At 33.4% G+C, this 20,939-nt stretch overlaps 1 protein-coding gene across 1 annotated transcript; it reads left to right on the top strand.

Moving 5' to 3' along the window:
- The first annotated feature begins 7,660 nt into the window (after nt 1-7,660).
- Nucleotides 7,661-19,468, top strand: LOC150099633 (uncharacterized). Its single transcript, XM_090404219.1, has 6 exons — nt 7,661-7,846; nt 10,380-10,435; nt 12,591-12,695; nt 15,383-15,418; nt 18,270-18,308; nt 19,193-19,468. The coding sequence occupies exons 1-6, from the start codon at nt 7,717-7,719 to the stop codon at nt 19,274-19,276; spliced, it is 450 nt and encodes a 149-aa protein (XP_090260345.1). The 5' UTR covers nt 7,661-7,716; the 3' UTR covers nt 19,277-19,468.
- The last annotated feature ends 1,471 nt before the right edge of the window (nt 19,469-20,939 follow it).

Raw genomic sequence — 20,939 nt, 5'->3', positions numbered from 1 at the left:
GCACGTTGGTGCGATTAGATATCCAATGTCTTATTATATTGGTGGGATTTTACTTGAAGAAACTGAGGAGTCTAGGAATATTGAAGTTTTAGTAGACAGAAAGTTGAAGTTCAAAGGTCATATAGCAAAACCTTTAAATACAACTCGGAGAATAATAGAAATGCTAAAATGAACCTTGACATGGCTTTGATATAACCTCACTTGGACTATAGCGCGCTGGTCTGGTCTCTTGGTTTCCGTAGTGATGCTGATACTGTGGAGTGAGTGCAAAGTAGAGTGTCAAAACAATATCAGAATTGTCGGATACTGATTAAAAAGACAGATTGGGAATTTGTAGGCTGCAGAAAATAGCATAGGAGAAAGAGTGTTGAGACTTACAAACTTCTAAAAAGGGTTACACAGAATTTCAATAAATCGAATATTTTATTTTATGGAGGATGAGGAAAGGAGACGCGAGGGAATCCATGAGATGAATGCTGTCAAGAAGGGGATTGGGCTAGATTTTTTTCTAATAGAGTAGTTCATGATTGGAATGGATTGCCTTTGGATGACATGTATAAAGTAACTGGAACGAATTCAAAAACAGGTATGACAGCTGGTGCAAATAGTATGTCCTCACCCAAATAGTTCATCACTCTCTGGAGAGCTCTCACTTAATAGTAATTTTTTTTTTCCAAATGTCAAATAATACTTTATTATCTGTCAAATAAATTACATACATATACATACAATTTAATTATACACAAAATTTATATAATACACATATTTATATAATACACGTATTTATATAATACATACAATTTAACTTAATTACATACAATTTTAGGGATTACTATAATTTTTTGCATGTGGTTCAATTCAGATTCTAAAGTTCTATATGGCTTGCGCACTGTACAAAATACGGTGCGCAATTCATATAGAACAACAATTTGTGTGTTATTAGTAGTAATAACGATTTTAGTATTAGTTTACAAGCGATTATAGTTCAGTTACGCAGGATAGATTACACGATTATCTATCAATATAATTTTTTACCTTAAAGAATGCTTGGAAAATATTTTATTTATATCTTATATATAATGATATTAAATGCGTTTTACATCTATTTTCACATATATATTTACAATGATTTACTTTTTACTAAATCGATTATAATATTTACTTGTTTCTTTGGAAGGCATTTCTGATTTCTTCCTCGAAGATTTGCAGAGCTTACCTGAAATAATTTTTTTAGAAAATTCTGAAATAATATTTTATTTATCATCTTACAGAGTATTTACATATATACACACATATTTACATATTACAAAAAAAATTACAGTGAATTTCATACAAATTTTTCCGTTTTATGTATTCTAAAATGCGTTAATAATAGTTACTATGGATGGTAATTTATAGTTTGCAATTGCATAAGATTACATGTTTAACGGCATTTATAGCATGACAGTAAGTTATATATATTTTACAATTTTTGCTTTTTAATGTTTTGAACCGCTGTAAGTACCGCACTTCAATGTTATAAATAATTCTTTTTTTTTGTTGATCTCGGTTGAGATGTAATGTCTCAGATTGCATCCTCGAAGCTTTTTAATGAGCTTATCTGAGGATGACACCGGTTAGATATATTTATTTATTTTTTTTTGTTGTTGATTTGATTTCTGTGTTGGAAGTAGGTTGATGTTTGGGAGGGCAAATGAATGATCTGAAAGGTCTGACCAAAGTGAAATTGCCGGTATATTCTGGTGTTATTGCATCTATCTTGGTGGTTCACGTTCATTTTTATTGTGGTCTTCTTTTTGAACTAATTAGGAGAATTTTATTTTCACTGTGGCAGACTTTCTATGTCTTCTGAGCTTTTAATTTGTATCGGTTTGGAAGTTTGTGACTCCCTCAAGAATCTCTTGGCATCTCTGATCCACAAAAATTGGTAATTGTTTTCTGCTTCTGCTTTTTTTTTGCTTGGTACAACAGTTTCTGGTTGAATGGTGTTAAAATTAAAAAAAACTGGAGTGCACCTGGCAAAGACGAACTACATGGATTTTGGTTAAAGCATCTAACCAGTCTACATGATCGAATGGCAAAACAATTTACTTATTTGTCAGTCAGGATCAGTGGAAGACCAGATGATATCTGGGAGCACTTTTCTCTTCATGAAAGATAAGAATAAGGGTGCAAGCCCAAGTACCTCTCCCAATCTCCCAATTACCAACTATGCTGTTCTGTTCAGTTCTGATCTGTGCTGTTCACTGCAATCATAGCAAATTCCATATACCACTACTTCTCAGATAATCAGATTTATCTGATTTAACAAAAAGGCAATTTTCAAAAATTTATAGGAACAAAAGACAAGATCTTTATTAATAAAATGATTCTCAGAAATTCAAACAGACGAAAAACTAACTTAAATATGGCATGGATATACTATAAGGAAGCATTCTATTCCCGCCCATACTCCTCGATCCTAAAATCACTACAAATATTTGGAATTAACAATAACATATGTTCCTTTCTGGATGCTGCTATGAAATCATGAAAAACAACTTTAATAGTCAATAATAAACGATTCGGAGATATCAGCATTAAGCGTGGAATTTTCCAAGGTGATTCCTTGGAATTCCTTGGATTTTGTATATGGATGACTTGAAGTTATACGGAAAATTGGCCCAGCAAATAGACTCTTTACTGAACACAGTTCGTATTTTCAATCAGGACATCAAAATGGAATTTGGTTTAGATAAATGCCAATTTTATCTATTAAAAGAGGAAACCTTTATGACATTAGCAATTTTAATTTTTATCAAGAAAAATATATAAAAGCAATTTCAGCTGACTAACACTATAATACTTAGGAATATTAGAAGCAGTAACATTCTCCACGCGAAAGTTAAACAACAGGCGGCAGCAGCAGCAGAATACACCAAAATAATTAGAACTATTCCGAAAACAAAACTAAATGGATTAAACACAATTAGAGCAATGGATTCTTGGACTATACCAGTTATCCGCTACACAGCTGGCATAATAGATTAAACCAAAGAAGACCTGGACAAACTGGACCGCAAAACTAGAAAACTAATGACTATGCATCATGCATTACGTGCACGAAGTGATGTTGTCCGGTTATACCTACCAAGGAGAATAGGCGGACGGGATCTGTCTGTCTACAAGTGAGACAGACTGCGGAAGAAGAAGACATTACCTTGAAAAGTGACATCGACAATAACTCTGAGCCAATGTTTCAAGCAATTATACAAGCGGGCCTTCTATAATCAGCAGAAAACAAATCCAATTACAAAAAGTAACAGAAATAACCGATATGTGCGCTGGAAAAAAACCATTGCATGACCAATTTCTTAGAGATAATGAGGACAAAATTAACGTAAACAAGATGTGGCAATGGCTACAATATGGACATAATAAAAAAAGAAACAGAAGGATTTATTCCAGCAGCGTAAGAACAGGCATTGCAAATTAATGCAATGAAAGCAAACATTGGGAACATCAATAACAGCAGCAAATGCAGATTATGAGATCAGAAAGATGAGAGCGTAGACCATCTAATCAGTGCCTGCAGCAAAATAGCTCAAAATGACTATAAATTCCGCCATGATCAAATGGTCAAAATAATTCATTGGCATGTATGAAACAAATATGGCTTTCCACATATCATAACTGGTGGCAGTATAAAATAGAGACAGTATTGGAAAGCGAAACAGCAAAACTTCTCTCGGACATTCGAATACAAACTGATCGGCATATGGAACACAATAGACCTGACATCACAATTTTCAAACATCAACAGGTTTGGATTATCGGTATTGCAGTACCCAGTGATAACAACACTAACAACAAAGAACTGGAAACATTTTCTAAATATCGAGATCCTGGCAATCGAATTTGGCCGGCAGCGGCTTAAACACACCAAAGTTATTCCAACATATATCGGTGCAGGTAGTGCAATTTCAAAAAAGCTATCCAAATGTTTACAAGAATTAAACATGAACGAAGTGATCCCATAAGATCTACAAATAACAGCATTACTTGGAACAGTCCATATGTTACGACGCTACCTGACAGACTATTCCTAGAGCTGTAACAGAAGTCAAATTGTTGTTTTAATGATGCCTTCTTTTGACCCTGCATCAATTATGTGAATTAGCTAAAGAGCCTGTGTAGCTCAGTGGATGTGGCGTTTGCCAACCACGGCGCTTGGCCGCACGAAGGAAGTCTTGGTTTCGAGTCTAGTCGGCGACTAGACGAAATTTTTCTAAGCCTTTTTTCGACCGGTTCCCGAGTTAGCCGATCTCTGGCACGGGCAAGCAGGTTTTTCCTCCCGGAAACTCGGGTTTTTCGTCCTGTAAATTCAAGAAAATCGACCGTAGAACCCACATTATTTCAGACATTAAATATATTGTGTTAGGGTTAGCGACCACGAGATGGCGGCACATTTGAGCCGTCTCTCTTCACTGCGTACCGCTTAATTAGTGATAGCTTTGGGCCCTCTGTCTCTGATTGGGTACCAGTGGAGATTGAACTGCCCACTCAGTCTCCAAAAGTTAGGTAGGGCTAAATGGCCTCGCCTACTCCCCGTATACGGGAATAAAAAGGCGTTAGCTGATTTTTTTTTTTTTTAATAATAATAATAATAATGCTTTATTTTCATTTTGTGTATGTACGACTAACAGGATATTCTAAATTATGATTTAGCTTTAAAGGAAGAAAATTAGAAAGTTTGAATTAGGTAGTCCCAATTCACGCAAGATTTAAATTTAGCGCCATTTGTGCGGTAAAGTGTTGACAACGAGAAAAAAAAAAGACAGTGTGACAGCTGACCGTTCAGGGTTATTAAAAATGAAGCGCTACACGAAAGAACAACGCATTTACATTGTTGAGCAATATTTTAAAAATATTGAAGGTTTGGCAGCTACAGTTCGCAATTTTCGTACAATATGGTCGGAATAGTGATTTAACTTCAACTGTGAAAAGATTAATTAAAACATTCAAAGATACTGGATCAATTAGTGGCCTTATACACTCTGGCTGTCCTTCAACAAGTCGTTGAACAGAAAACAACGAAGTAGTTCGTGAGAGTGTTGCTGAGAGTCTAGGAACATCAATTCGGCACTGTGGTCTTGAATTGGGCATTTCGAGAAGCTCTATAGCGTATTCTCACGAAAGATTTGCATCTTTATGCTTACAAAGTTCAATTGACTCGAGAAGTGAAGCCTACTGACCAAACACAGCGAAGAGAGTTCGTTGAGTGGATTATGGAACAACAAGTGGATGCTTATTTTTCGAACAAAATATCATCTTCAGCGATGAGGCTCATTTTCATCTTGATGGCTTCGTTAATTGACAAAATTGTCGCATTTGGGGTTAAGAAAATCCACTAGTGATTGTTGAGAAACAAATGCATCCATAACGTGTCATTGTTTGGTGCGGAGTTTGGGCTGGAGGCATCATCGGTCCACTTTCTTCGAAAATGCGGCTGGTATGGCAATAACAGTTAATGGTGATCGCTATCGCAACATGATAATCCAGTTTTTTGTGCCTAAATTGCAAGATATAGATGTGGACGACATGTGGTTTCAACAAGACGGTGCCACATGTCATACAGCCCGAGAAACAATTTAATTACTGCATGAGTCATTTCCTGGTCGTGTAATTTCCCGATTTGGTGATCAGAATTGGCTCCTAGATCATGTGACTTAACGCCGTTGGACTTTTTTTGGGTTTTTTTTTTGAGATCTAAGGTTTATGCCAACAAGCCCACGACCACCCCCGCATTGAAGGAGGAAATTGAGTGCTGTATCAACGAAATTCAGCCACATTTATGCAAAACGGTCGTGGAAAATTTCGACAAAAGAGTGCGTATGTGGCAGCAAAGCCGTGGAGGCCATTTACCCGATATGCTATTCCATGCATAACCCTATACTGTATACTTTATGAATAAATAAAAAATTAGAATTTTTAATTAAAAACCTGTGTTTTCTATCAAAATTACTTCTTGCGTGAATTTTGGCGCGTACAGCCCCCCCCCCCTCCGAGTTCTGGGCTGGTAAGCCGGTTCTCCTTCAGTTCTGATGATTCGAGACATGAGACAACAATGTCTTTGTCTCATGAAGGCAAACACATTGTTGGACGTTTCAAAACAATGAAGAGACAAAAAACGTGATATAAAAACGTTTCAAATTTCAAATATATATATATATATATATATATATATATATATATATATATATATATATATATATATATATATATATATATATATATATATATATATATATATATATATTATATTAATGTGAATCGGACTGTGTAAGTAATGCCTTTAGATTTAATTAGATGGTTTGTGAATAACACATTGGAATGATTCTCAGAATGTACTATCCCGAAATTTCGAACATGCATATGAAGATTAGGTTTAAGTGATAAATAATCAATCCAAGACAAAGTAAAGGTAAACAGTAATATAAGAGTCGAATTAAAAACAATATATGCTTTGTCTTTCGTTTAAAAATCCTATAATTTCGCACTCAATATATATTTAAACTGGCGCAGTCGATGGACAAATACATTTGTTAGACTATAGAGCATGAGAACATATGATCTGGAAGAAATAAATAAATGGCAGCAGTTGTTAAGGAAGTCGACCATTTAAGACATCTCACGAAGTTTAAATAAAGAATTAAAAAAAAAAAAAACGACGTAAGGTGTGCAACACGTAATTTGTAACACTGTGGTGGTTCTCGACAAATGATGCACTTCATTATCAGCAGAATAATACACAATACGATATCGACAATGGACAGTTTTGAAGCTATTAAATGAGTTAGTGGCAGTACAAGGTTAACCTAATTATTAATTAGGCTAATTTTTGTAGCCTAATCCTTATTTAGAATCTCATACGAGAGGCGCAGATGCTCACAATTGTCAACATTTTTACAGTTGATTAACAGGATATCTCAATATGCCACAGTTCTCTTCTAATACAACCAAAACTATATACTATCACTAAAAACGTTTATTTTTCCTCTTTATTTGAAAAGCGATGTTTTCTATAAATTTCGGTTCAAAATTTGAAAATTTGAATCAGCAGAATGAAGGTTAAAGTTTCAAAATTTCTATTGTACTCATCATTTTAAGAAAAATGCAACAACAAAATTTTCATGTTGGGATAAAAGTCTAACAATAATTGGCAGAATACATGATACAAAATTAGGAAACTTTTTAGTGTTGTGTTTAACGCATTGTTACACAAACACTCATTGAGAGTGGTATATCAAAATTATTGCATGCCTTGAGTTAAATAGTGTGTGTGTGTGTGTGTGTGTGTGTGTGTGTGTTCTAAATAGAGTGTGTTTACAGTGGAAACAATTTTTGCTTTGGGGATCTAAAACCATCTGTGGCGTCATGTTTTTTTAGAATTAAGTCGAGATTAAAATAAAGAAATCAAGAAATCCTCAAACACTTCCTCATTTCTCAAGGGCAATTAAGCGGATATCCTCTTTATATCAAATAATTCACGTAAGGTCACCTTGATAAGGCTAATTAACCTACGTTTAATTTTGCAGCTTCCGGCCAATTACGGAATTCAAAAAAGAAGTAATCTGAAACACACACATATATACATGCATATATATTCATATGAAATATCTAAGATTACTTCAGTTCTTCGTTGATTTAGATTTACTCGAGTAAGCGTTTAACAAAATGATGGGTTTTCCGTTTATGATACTGTTTTTCATCTTAGCATCGTATACAGCACTGGGAAATCCAACAGCCCAAGAAGGAGGAGAAGGAAACCAAAGACCTCGATTCATACCCAAGCAATTTGTGTGCAGTATGTATTACTTAACTTCATTTTCTCTCAAAAGGTACTTTACTGTCTCTCGTAATACATCCAATTCTTATCTGATGTGCGATTGTATTATAGTCAACAATACATTAGTATTCAGTTAAACCTGTGATTCAGACATATTCAAATCTTCTTGAAGTCTTCACGCACTTTACAAGCTCATTATCGAAGTATTTCGTAACAAGCCATAAAGTCCATTATATACAAACCACGAACCCGCACGTTCGTTTCATTTTCTTTGTATGTCGGGTTTAGAGAAGTATGCATGCTGGTATGTGATAGAGTTTTAACATCAACACCATAATGCGGTAATGTGCTTACTCATGGAGTTGGGCACGTAACAGCTATAAATGGGTTGCGTTGTCTCAGGAAAGTGCTATAAGTCATGTTGCAAAGCTTGAATCAAATTATCGTACAGAATTCTATATTTTGACAGAAGCTAGCTTAATCACATTTTCTCATTTCCTTGGAATTTCTGATAGGTTCTTTTGTGATTTAATAAAGAATGTATAGATAAACCTTATTCAAAAGGAATTATAAAATTTAGCTGTGTAAGATCTTAGGGAAAGTTTTATAACTTCTTTCCTTTTATCTGTTAAATATCTATTCGAATAATGATGACAAATTTTTGAATAAAAATATCCCGGAATAAAAAGTGAAAAATTCCTGATAAACATATTATATCAGCCTCAATATTTCTGTGACACTGAGTAGTGGCATAAAACCGTTAAGGAAGAAGTATTTCTTTTTTTGTCCGGTTTTTATTTATTTATTTATTTATTCATTTTTTAAAGTGCTGGTAGAAGCCACTTTCACGGGACCTGGTGTTGACTAAGAATTCTGAGAGTTATACATTACTTTTTGAAAGTGAAATTCTGAATGCTGATAAGGAAGTTCTCTTTTAATATTTCACAAAAAAAGGGGAAATGAAAATCAATTGTGAAACATTGGAGTGGAATTTTAATGTGCATGTTTGTGTGCATCTTTCATGTGAAGTATGAAATGTTGCAAAACTATAACGCACCAGATGTTGCATGTTGGCAGGCAGTCCACTATCTAGTTTCTTCTGTATTTAAAGTGGAAATACGAAGAACATAGCTCCAAATGATGCTCTAGAAGAGGGAATTTCATATGGCAGAATGCAGAATATGACAACAAAAGGATAGAAAGAAATGAAATTCTTAGTATTTCTGGAGAGCGATAGAGAAAAAACCAAGAGAAATGGAGAAATTAGTGGAGATCATCATTCATCAGTGGAGTGATCCGGGTTGAAAGAAGAATATATTGATAAAATTCTCTCCGTCTTTCGTCAAGTTATACCTTGACTCAGCAAAATGCAGTATATGCTTTTAACTCTGACGTGTGATATGACATCACAGGAGATTCCCGCTATTAAAATCCTACATTTGTTCAAAGATACTTATGTTTGATTTGATCGCTGCATTTTACTGTCGAATATTATCTAAATGATAGCCCATCTCGATATTATTAATTTACCTTTCGCCTACCAGTTATGATAACATATTATTTGTTTCCTTCCTGACATTCTTTCTCATTAAATCGTGCTTAGGTATCTAATTAGCATTAATCCTTTTGTTCAATAAGAACATCGGAACTCTTATATTGTTTTTTTTTTCACTCAACCTTTTTTTACTTAACAATTCAAATAATTTTCAGCATAATAAAAATAATTCTCTCTCTCTCTCTCTCTCTCTCTCTTTCTCCCTCTCTCTCTTTTTCCTTCTCTCTCTCTCTCTCTTTCTCCCTCTCTCTCTTTTTCCTTCTCTCTCTCTCTCTCTGTCTTTCTCTTTCTTTTTTCCTTTCTCTCTCTGTCTCTTTTTTTTTCCTTCTCTCTGTCTTTTTCTTTCTCTCTCGGTCTCTCTCTCTCTTTCTCTCTGTCTTTCTTTCTTTATCTTTCTCTCTGTCTCACACTCTTTTTTCTCTCTTTTTCTTTCTTTTCTCTCTTTTTCTGTCCCTCTTACTCTCTTTCACCCTTTCTTTCTCTCTCTCTCTCTCACTTTGTCTCTCTCTCTTTTTTTCGTTCTCTCTCTATTTTTCTCACTCTGTCTCTCTCTTTTTTTCTTTTTATCTCTTTCTCTCTCTCTCTCTCTGTTTCACTTTCTTTTTCTCTCTTTCTTTCTTTCTTCTCTATTTATCTCTCTTTTTCTTTATAATTCTCTGTATTTCTCCTCTCTCTCTCTCACTCTCTCTCTCTCTCCCTCTCTCTCTCTCTATCTCTCACTGCCTCTCATTCTTTCTTTCTCTCTCTCTCTCTCTCTCTCTCTCTCTCTCTCTCTCTCTCTCTCTCTCTTTCTCTCTCCATGTATCGTGTGATCCTTTCTTTATTAGAGCTTCTGAAATCCCAAATGGAACTGTTAAATTTTCCGAACAACTGAACTGATATCCTGTTTCATCTTTTCATTACCTTTCTCCATTATTCTTTCTCCTCTCGTGTGATGTTCCTTCGTGTAAAATATTGCTTCATAAAATCTTTAAAAATGTCATGTTTTCTCTTTAGGAAATGAAGAAACGCAAAACGCTATTGCAGATTGTTTGAAGTTGATGGTTGGTCAGGTAAGTGTAGGCATTTTTTAGAATCACATTTAAAACTGAAGAATTATTTTACGTGGTTCATAAAGTTATTAAATTTGTAAATTGTTTTAAGAGGCTTGATAATTTCATTGATTCCAATGAAGCCGTTTTGTTTGAAACGTCTGCTTTCGTATTCTATCTACGACACGATGAACCTTTAGCAGAGTTTTTAAATGTGTTTGAGCCAACATTTTTTTCTACGTGGGTAGTACTACCGGAAACTCAAACTTCTGATCCCACAATCATACAAACTCACCAGTAGAATAGAAGCAGTTTACGTACAAACATATGAAGTTAGACATAAGGGATTAACCACTTTCTCTTTAAATTCTGCTTACAAAAGCGAATCTGAGCTGGTCCTGAGCCTTAATTAAGGGCATTGCAATACTTCGGGTTATTGTTATATTACAATCGGTACATTATGATAGTGTTTACTTTTTCCATAATTGTGAATTAAGTCAAGCATGTCCCAGATTACTTGTTTAAATGCATATGATTCATTTTTTGTTACCTCAGTTTCCAAGAACTAATCAAACGTAGTTTAATAACAAAAAGTAAAGTGAAAGAAATCAAATTATTAATTGCTTTATAAAACATTCCATTTCATTTGATAACATAGAATAAAAGCCAAAAGGCTATTTTTCTGGCAACCTTAATAATAATGAAGGGGATACAATTTTCCAGGTCTACCTACTCACTGATGAGACCTCAAAAAACGTTGAAACCGGTCTGGGTAGTGACCTCTCCTCATAATGTAATTACAGTATTACATCCCCTAGGGACTGTGTTTTTACATTATGAGAAAATACCAAGGATAGTGAGGGAGCTTGCTCCATCTTTGATACGAGTTGACTTGGTGTTGTACTACCAAGTGGTTATTTACACTTGAATTTGCCTATAGTTTTTCGGTATGAAACTCATAGATCTTAGTCCTATTTCTTAGAGTTTTGCTTACTGGCAGATAAACATCAAAGGATTTGTATCCCCTTCATGATTCCAATTCATTTTTACGTAAAATTCGTTTTGCTGACAAGGGTTGCTGAAAGAGTATATGTTCGCTTTCTGACCTAAATTTGTGATTTGACATCCTGCAGTAGCAGATAACTACAGGTGATAGCCGACTTTCTTCCATCGATATGAGATTACCATCTTGCTCATTGGAGGTTTGAAAACTATTAAGTTTGGTCAGTGATCTGCACATTTTGCTAATATGCAATTATTTGCCAAACTTTGGTGGATGGAATTAATCAAAAAAGTGGGATTAACTATATGATAATATAAAAAAGATAATATAAAAAAGGCTTGGCTACTGTGTAGTATAATGCGCTTAACACAATTATCAATTGACTTTTATTTTTTTTCCCATTCTTTCAGATCAATTCCTTCCGCAGAAGGCGAGAATGTATGGTAGATTTAAATCTATAGTTTATCTGGGGTTCAGATTTAATATCTGAACTTTATTTACAATTGTAAATAAACAAGGAAGCTGCCTCTAGAGATCAAATATGCTACAATAATCTGATTTTCAGCCTTAGTTAGCTCTCGTCTCATCACTGCCGAGTGATGAGACACACTCCAATGAGGCAAATTACATTGATAACGAGAAGAACGTATTGCATTTATATATAATGATGTCAGAGTAGCGTTATATACTATATTTCATCATAATCTAGGGTTACTGAAGTCAGTAGTTATAGGACTCTGATTCAATCTTGCCTCCTTTATAGTAGAGCCTTGTGGTAACATCCGGAAAGACGACTATCGAATCGTTCTTTTGATGTGGTGAGTTTTTCGGTATTAATATGGGATCAAGCGACATCATTTGAGGAATTCGGGTACAAAGACTAAGGTTGTCAATACCAAATCCTTATTTGTGCCGAGAAGAACAAGAGATCGATAGAATTAGTACAATGAATGGAGGCAAGAATCAATCCATTGCAGGAATTTTATTACATGATTGTGTCCATTTTTTGCAAATTGCCTGCTTAAAGATTAAAAACAACCGTTTTTTTTCTTAGATAATTGTATCCCTAAGAGAAGTAAATGTGTATACTCTTGTGAATACAATAAAATATATGAAACAATATATGTACAGAAAGTATATACCCTGTAATTAATCATAATTATTTATTTTCAGATCAAGGTTGCCATGACAGAATGCCTAGAATCGACAATTCCGAACAGCGACGATAAAGTTTTAGGATATTTATCGAGATACTGTAATGATGAATCAACCCATGATGTAGGTTTATTAATCATTTTTATTATTGCATTTTTATCAATTAATAATGTTCGGAGGTAACTAATTAGAGACTTAATTGGGTATTAATTTAAATGCAGTGAATGCAACACAATGGTGTTTGATTCATTACCAGAAGAAAAAGATGAAAATCGAAAATTCAATGGATGGTAATGAATACATTTTGTTGTCCATTTCAGATACAACAGGTACACACCAGCATATCTAACTCTGATGTAAATAAGATGACCGATTTATCAATTAGAATGCATCGTCAGATGGAGTTATTCTGAAGCTGTTCAAGTGAGAATTTAATGTTGAAATGGGAAACACTGTTAATGGTAATATTGATGAAGGTCAATTCAAGAAATTAACAATTTTTTTCGGAGGTGACTCCGCAAGAAACAAGTCATTCAGCAATATACCTGCTTTTGTGGGTGAAACCGTTTTATGAAACTATTAAGGGAACCAGATTATGTATGGGACAAGTAACTGGAAGGATTTCTGATTTGTTAAATTTTTAAAATATCTTTAAATTATATATGAATCTCATGAATTCCAGTTCCTAAATCTACTGAAATCTAATTGCTGAGATTTCAAATAACATTATAAACTAAGATCTAAGCGAGACGTAGAATATCAGTAATATGCATTGTGATATTTACAGTACTGTAGAAATTGGACTGAATTTATACAGTCATAGGCTTGAGGCCATTAAAATCATTAAATATTTTGCACCAAAATTTGGCAATCTACAATGAACACCAAGAAGCCTCAACCACAACAGTTATTTAAAACGTAACCGACCTTGGGTTTCGTTTTATTCCTATTAACATAAAGCAAAATTCCAGATGTTTTTTTTTTTATTTAATTTGGTGTATAATTATATTTTCAATTATCGCAGAACACATGAATATTTAACTCTTCAACAAAAATCAGAGTCGGAAACATGAATTTGTCCAGGAAATCCAGCTAGCCATCAGACATCATGGTGTTTGGTTCGTCCACCAATGGACAAAGTTCCATCCAACTAAAGCACTCCCATACCGTTACCAAGCCTCCGCCCAACCTAACTGTTGGAATGATGCAGTCTTGTGAGGCCTGTTCCAGGATAATCTCCTGATTCAAATACGACCATCACAGTGAAACATTTAGAAGCGTGATTCTTTTCCCCACAAAACCTTTTCCCAATCATCTACGATCCAGGAATGGTGCGAAAGATACCTGTATAAACGTCTGGGAGTTAAAGGGAGGTGATGTTAGCTTGTTCGCAGCAGGTTTACCATGGTAACCTAAGGCATGCAACGCTCTATGGACAGACTGATAGTGCGGAGAAATGCCCCTACAGCATTCTCCAGGTTGATTGCGAGATCCACTGTCGATGACGTGCAGGATCTTTGAACATTCTGAGACAGAGCTGGTCGATGTCGGTCAGTATGGTCTCCAGGAGCGTTTTAGTGTTGTGGTAACTCCATCAACTTTCCATCTACGAATGCCATAAGCAACAGTGGATTTCGGTATAATGAGACAGGTAGCAATGTTAGGGACAGAAAGACCACTGACACCCAAATGTGACATCCAGCTACCATTCTTTATTGGAAATCTGTCAGTTCAGCTGAACGTAGCATCTCGACATTGATTGCACTGCAAAACATGCAGCATATCCTACCTTTTATTATCAGACTTCTATAGACCCTTTGAATATTTGCATGTGGTGGGATCCGATTTTGGAATGCCACATAAAGTATCCAAATACTTTTTCAACATAGTGTATATGTCATATAAATATTACACATTATTTTTGTTTCACTGCCAAATATTAATTTTACCTAATCATTAATACAAGTAAAGTAAAGCTTAAATAAAATATTAAAATATTCTTTTTGTTAAAATTATTTTACTTCTCATATTTTCTCGTTTCAATTACCTTGCGTAACATCGAATATTGCTTGGATGATGTTGGATGACATGGATTTCAGAAAAGAAAAAAAATTAACTGAAAATAGTTCCCTTTTCATATAAACAGAAGAAGTTGAAAATAACATGAAATAGTAGTAATCTTGCTTTTATCTTGAGTTTGGAATGTGGCTTCTTCATCTGTAGTTTCATAACTAGAGGTTAAGCTTTCTAAATATATTTTATACGATATTCTTTGGATTAAATTTTGCAATGAATGCGCTAGTAAGATAGAAAACAATGAAAAAATATAGTTCTTACGTTCCTGACAGATTATTTATCGGCTAAGAGTTTGGAAGAACGGTTAAAAATACGAAGCTATTTGTCATGTTGAAATAGAGAGAGAGAGAGAGAGAGAGAGAGAAAGAGTGAAATATGTCATTCTCGAAACAACACAAGTTAGCCATATATTACTATATATATATATATATATATATATACAGAGAGAGAGAGAGAGATCAAGTGAAAATTTATTTTTAACATTATCTCCCTTGTTGTTATCAAAATTAAGATTTTGCTCAATTTTGCATGTTCTCTTCTGCTTCAGTAAATTATAAAAAATGAAGTATCGAAATCATAAATAGTCAATTGTAAATTATCTAAATTATAAATAATCAATTATAAGTTTATCTAAATCATAAATAATTCTATATTATGAATAATATAAGTTTCACATTTTTATTCTTAGAAATCTTTATGGTCAGTAGTATAACTGATTTATGTTTCTTATTTAGACGGATAGTTGCTTGGCCAGCAAATCTCACCTCATCGTAAGTACTTTTCTCATAGAATAAGATACTTCTGTTAAAGCAATAACTTAACATTTAAAGGTTATGTTATACTTCTATAAAAGTAATATTACATATTTTCATATTTGTGATTCCGAAATCAGACAGTTAAGAATTACTGCACACCACGAAAAGGCACCTCAGAAATCGTGTAACAACAGCACATTGCATATGGAAATGTATCGTTCGCTGCTGTGTCGAAGAGGTAAAAGAGGGCGTTTGCATCATTTGTTTCCTCAGTCACATTAGATGGCATAACATGGGAGTTATACAACGGTACCACCAGCTACACCATGGAAAGATGGACATACTTCGAAGTTTACATTTGGATCAAAATTACATGTTAGTGATAGGGAGCAAGAAGGCGGAGAAGTGAACTTGGTGTTAAAGGAAATATTTTCAGTTTTAGCATAATCGCACTCTATTTAGGATAGCAAAAGAAGACGCGCATCTGTACACTATGAAGAGTATTTTCCTTGATCAAAGGACATAATATATTTAACTGATTTTAGGGTAGAACAGCAAATCATCTTATCGAATCATGTACAAGGAATCGGTCATAGCTAGTAAAATGTAATGTAGGCTGTTGTTTCTTAGTTAAAGAGATCATGCGTTAATTATATTTTTATGAGCAAAGATAGCTGCTTGATGATTAGAAACAAGTGCACAGAAGGGTTTTATTATGAATTAAAGTGAGCATTTTGTGTCCTGTTCGAATTCATGTAAGAATACTATAGTTCACAAGAGACGAGAGAATGGTAGTAGTGCAAGATGTGGGACTGCTTCTTAAAGATGATGCCGAACATATGGTGATAATTAAGATTGTGTATCCTATTACATCTAGGATGCCAAACGACAAGATGATGATGATAGTTTTATGAAAAATAGTATATACAAAATAGAGCTTCTAAATTCTGATAATATACCGGATTTGTATGTACGTCTTAAGCAGAATTTGGATTTCGCCAGATTGGGATTGGGAAGTTACGAGGTGAGCAACGACACGAAGACGATATACAATAATTTATTAAACAGTTGATCCTCTCCTTATAAAGGTGACTATAATAAAATTGAGTAATAAATGTAAAGAATGGCTTCAATTCTAAAGAAAAATTGGGGGAAAAAAAGAGAGCATAATACTAGAAACTGTGATTAGCGTTCTGGTATGTAATGGCAACTCGTATGGCAAGTAACAGTTCCTTATACATCTTGAAGCGAGATTCAATATCATCAATTTTCGAGATTTTATAATAGAAGTGAGAGATGATTGTTAGAAAAAAGTATATTTGAATTGACAGGTCAGGAAATAATGCAGCTCATTTAATCTACAAATGAAAAGGAAGTAGAGAAGTAGTATCCTAAGCTTAACTGTGCAAGAAGTGTTATGTATCAGCCAGATATTTCTTCAAATTTTCAGAGAGAGAATTAAATTTAGGGTATCTCCAGTAATTTTTTGAAGAACAGTCAACTTTACGGAAGGAAGATCCCTAGGAACAATATTCTGTTTACAACAAATATCCCAGAAATGGTGCTAAGAATAAAGAACATAATTATTTTATTTTTTTTTTTTGAGAACACTTACGATATTGTCCCAGAGAAGATGTATGCAAAAGCTAATTCAGTTACAAGGAAACCCTAAAATCAGTGGAGGATATCTAGTATCCTGAATGCATAATGATACATCAGGTCAAAGGAAGTGGAATAGTATTCAAATATTACTAGATGTGCAGCGATCCTATAGGATCAAGACTACTATCTTATACACTTCTAAGGTTTCAAGTAAAAAACTAAGAAGATGCTGCATCCCGTGATTATAGATAGTATAATGACTTATGGATGGCATTATAAGACTCTCTGACAGCTATAGGAAACAATTATGAGTTGTGGAAATGGATAATTCAGACGAAGTAAGGTATCCTATGGGTCGACTCAGAACCCATATATTCTAACACGCATCAAATTTTAAGAGTCTCTTATGGGGAATTACTGGCATAATAATGAGAATGAATGAAAAAGGAATCAGAAAACGAGAGAATAACAATGGCTCTTGAGAATTATGAACTGGTTATCCACTGGGAAGAGTAAAATATTAAAACATGAAGATTTCTCGAATAGTGACGGTTGGCAGCTATGGAGAAACAGGCTTACAATCTGAAGATGGTAAAAATATCGAGAATTGAAAATGGGAATAGGCTGCTGCTGACAAGTACAAATATCTGCGAACGGAATGCATAATAAGTGAAATTAACCCAGTTCTCTATTAGGTATTGTTATCACATATCTTTTTTCTGGTCCTCGGTAGTTGATATGTTCAACGTTTTTCGAGAATAAACATTGGAATGCTATCTTCTTCTTTGTTCTTAATATGAATATATGCGTAGGGATAGCACACTTGGAAAACCTATTGAAATGAATAGCAATGATAAAGAATTCAGACATGCTTGTTTTTCGCAAAGTAATTTTCCCATAATTAACTCTCTCGTGTTTTAATTTAGAATTAATACTAATAATTTTATAATAAATTTAGATAAACGGATCCACTTCTGGCCTAAACAATAGGGAACACACTTTGCTTAAATGAAATAAATATCACAGTTAACACTTCGAGTTCATCCGAAGATATTTACATCTTCTTGAAAATTGTCAAACTTCCAAGTGATAAACATAGTAGACACTTGTTCATTTTTCATTCATTCTCGAATAGAATAATCGTTGGTTATTTCAAGTTAAATATTCTGTAACCTGCAAAGTCATTCCTTCGTTTCTCCTCAATATATTTTCTATTGTCTTTTCCATATTTTCTTTTACACTTATAATCCTTTCTCAATTGCAGCACACAGAAGATGTAGAACAAACACAAGAAAATCTCCTGGTAAGCGATTTCTGATTGATAAAATATTTTAATAAAGTTTTTGAAATTGATTCAACAATTTTATAAATGTTATGCTATACGGGAAGTTACCAAAATATTTGGTGATGACGCAAGCGTGCGTATTTCATGCGATAATATGTTAAGTGCGCCCTCTAACTGAGTTTGAGTGCAGTATGATATTCAGAACCAGATATGCATTAAAAGTATAATCAGTACAATAGTGAGGGAACGTCGATTCATTAATCTTACTAAAGTTTACGAATAATCTTGCGACAAGTGAAAATGTCCGACAAACGATGAAGACAATTTGTTGACATTTTCATTGTAAATCTATAATAGATCATTACTGTGTGCGGATAAGTAATGTTTAATTAAATGCATTATTTTTATATTTCGTATACATTGATTTGGAGGATATATATATATATATATATATATATATATATATATATATATATATATATATATATATATATATATATATATATATATATATATATATACACTCAGTGGCCACTTTATTAGGAACGCCTTCTCATTTCCTTTGTTTTATTAACGCTTAACGTAAATAAATAGTCATAAGAAATTAATGCTCACTATCTAAATGTATATGCATATAGTACCTTCAAAATTCGAAAGGAAGTTTTCCCACTCTGATAATAAACTTTTTTTGTTAATAAAGGGCTTAATTATTTTCTGCAGAGATTTATTTTTATCTTCTGTTTAAAAAATTCCTAAAAGATAGCCCTCTCGACTAATATATTATGTAGTTGTTTTGGAACAACATTCTTTTATAGTCTTAAATAAGAATGATATACGTTAACATATGTCATCCAGAAGAAGTTAGATCCTATATATATATATATATATTTGATTCTTTTTAGGGATGTTTTGCAGCATTCGTTAGCAAGTATGTATCCCCGCAAGAAAGGGAGGCTTATAGAGAACAAGAACCCGAACAAAAATAATCTCAGGGTTACCGAAGTATGAAAAGAGTTTTCTGTTTAAACAAGACGACCTTTTGCTAAACCTCTACCGCTTATATGCATGCGGAAGATGCTAAATTTGGAAATATTGTATTTGACAAATTTGTTAAAGTATAATTCAGTGGTTATTTCTATGACAATTTAATAAAATAAATAAAAATTATATAAGCAGTATTTTGAGAATCTTATTTATTTTTAATGTGTACTCAACCATAAACTTTCGTGGTATATACATGAAACAGCATTTAAAGGGCATTTGAAAACCACTTGAAGTTTAGAACAGTATCCATATCTCCATTATTCTGGTAGTGCGAATATCTTCCAAATGAACGTACATAGCGTTTCTGGAGAGAATAAACATGTACACTCTTTCAGGTTTACGGACGTATAAAATGCATGTATAAAGTACGTACACAGTTTATGGAGAGAATAAACATACAAATCAAAGACAGTTTACACTAACCATAGTGTAAGTGTGACGACACTTGAAAATATGATATTCCGAAATTTGCCATTTTATGCTGTGAGAAAGTACTGGGCCAATCTTTGATAACACGGACTTTTCCCTTGATAGATACCATATAGCTTTGAGACATCATTGAGTAAAACCAAATGCTTAAAATAGATCTTATATAAAGATGGGTTTGAAGTATTATTTCTCATTCTCATTTCTCATTGAAGTATTGATTCTCATTTCTCATTGAAGTATTGATTCTCATTTCTCATTGAAGTATTGATTCTCATTAATAATTTATTGTGCCGAACATACTGCATTCCCAATTTCCCCTGGTACAGTAAAACTAATTTTGCAAGCCTTACGATTAGCAGTTATCAGGCTTTGATAAATTTCATAGCGAAAACTTAGAGAGTATAATGGAAAAACAAGGATATGTATTACATTTAATGTAGACTATACCAAGTTTATAACAGCTTCCTGAACTTAGTTATAGAATCATATTCTAACCAGACCGGAATAATATTTAATGACCTTGATGAGCTTCGATTATGTTTATTTGAATATTCAATAATTTTAATAATAATCAAAACAGTATTTCATGATATTAACTATATCGAGGAGTTAAGAAAAGAGAATTCAAAATGATCGGAGAAGAGCTTTTGTAAATGATCATTTGAAGAATATCAAATATCCATTGAAATGAATTTGTTGAATTAAATGTAATGAATTTATTAATGAAATTTCATGGAAGAGAAACAAATAAAAAATAAAGCAATGTAGTAATAATACGGTTAATTTGAAGTTTTCACTGAATGTGAGTTTTTTTTTTAATTTTAGGATTATGAAATAATTCATTTTTAAATAATACTTTTCCAATCCGACAAAATAACATTTGAAAAGACAAGAGAATATGATAAAAACGTTCATTTCTTAGTAGCATTGTGATGAATTTACTTAATATTGTTACTGAAAGCTGATTTATATAAAACCATCTATTTTTCAACTGCGAGTGGAATCTAAATATTAAAAAGCTACACCGCAATCCCTCACCATGTTAGTATTCTGCCTAATTCGAAAAAAAAAGAGATCACGTAGTTCCTTACAGATGACTTAACTGATAATACATAATGCCTTTTCAAAAACCAAGTTATTTGTAAATCGTTAGAACCTGCAGTAACTGATGTCATT

This window comes from Typopeltis vanoorti, chromosome 14 (genome assembly GCF_054136105.1).
Source record: "Typopeltis vanoorti isolate ZY-2024b chromosome 14, IOZ_Tvanoo_1.0, whole genome shotgun sequence".
NCBI lineage: Eukaryota > Metazoa > Arthropoda > Arachnida > Uropygi > Thelyphonidae > Typopeltis > Typopeltis vanoorti.
This window is presented reverse-complemented; position numbering and strand designations above follow the sequence as displayed.

What these genes read in the sequence shown, in the direction of transcription:
- LOC150099633 (XM_090404219.1), top strand. Translation starts at nt 7,717, where the DNA reads ATGATGGGTTTTCCGTTTATGATACTGTTTTTCATCTTAGCATCGTAT. An exon ending in ACCCAAGCAATTTGTGTGCA is followed by an intron (nt 7,847 to 10,379) that starts GTATGTATTACT and finishes TTTTCTCTTTAG; the next exon opens with GAAATGAAGAAACGCAAAAC. An exon ending in AAACACAAGAAAATCTCCTG is followed by an intron (nt 18,309 to 19,192) that starts GTAAGCGATTTC and finishes GATTCTTTTTAG; the next exon opens with GGATGTTTTGCAGCATTCGT.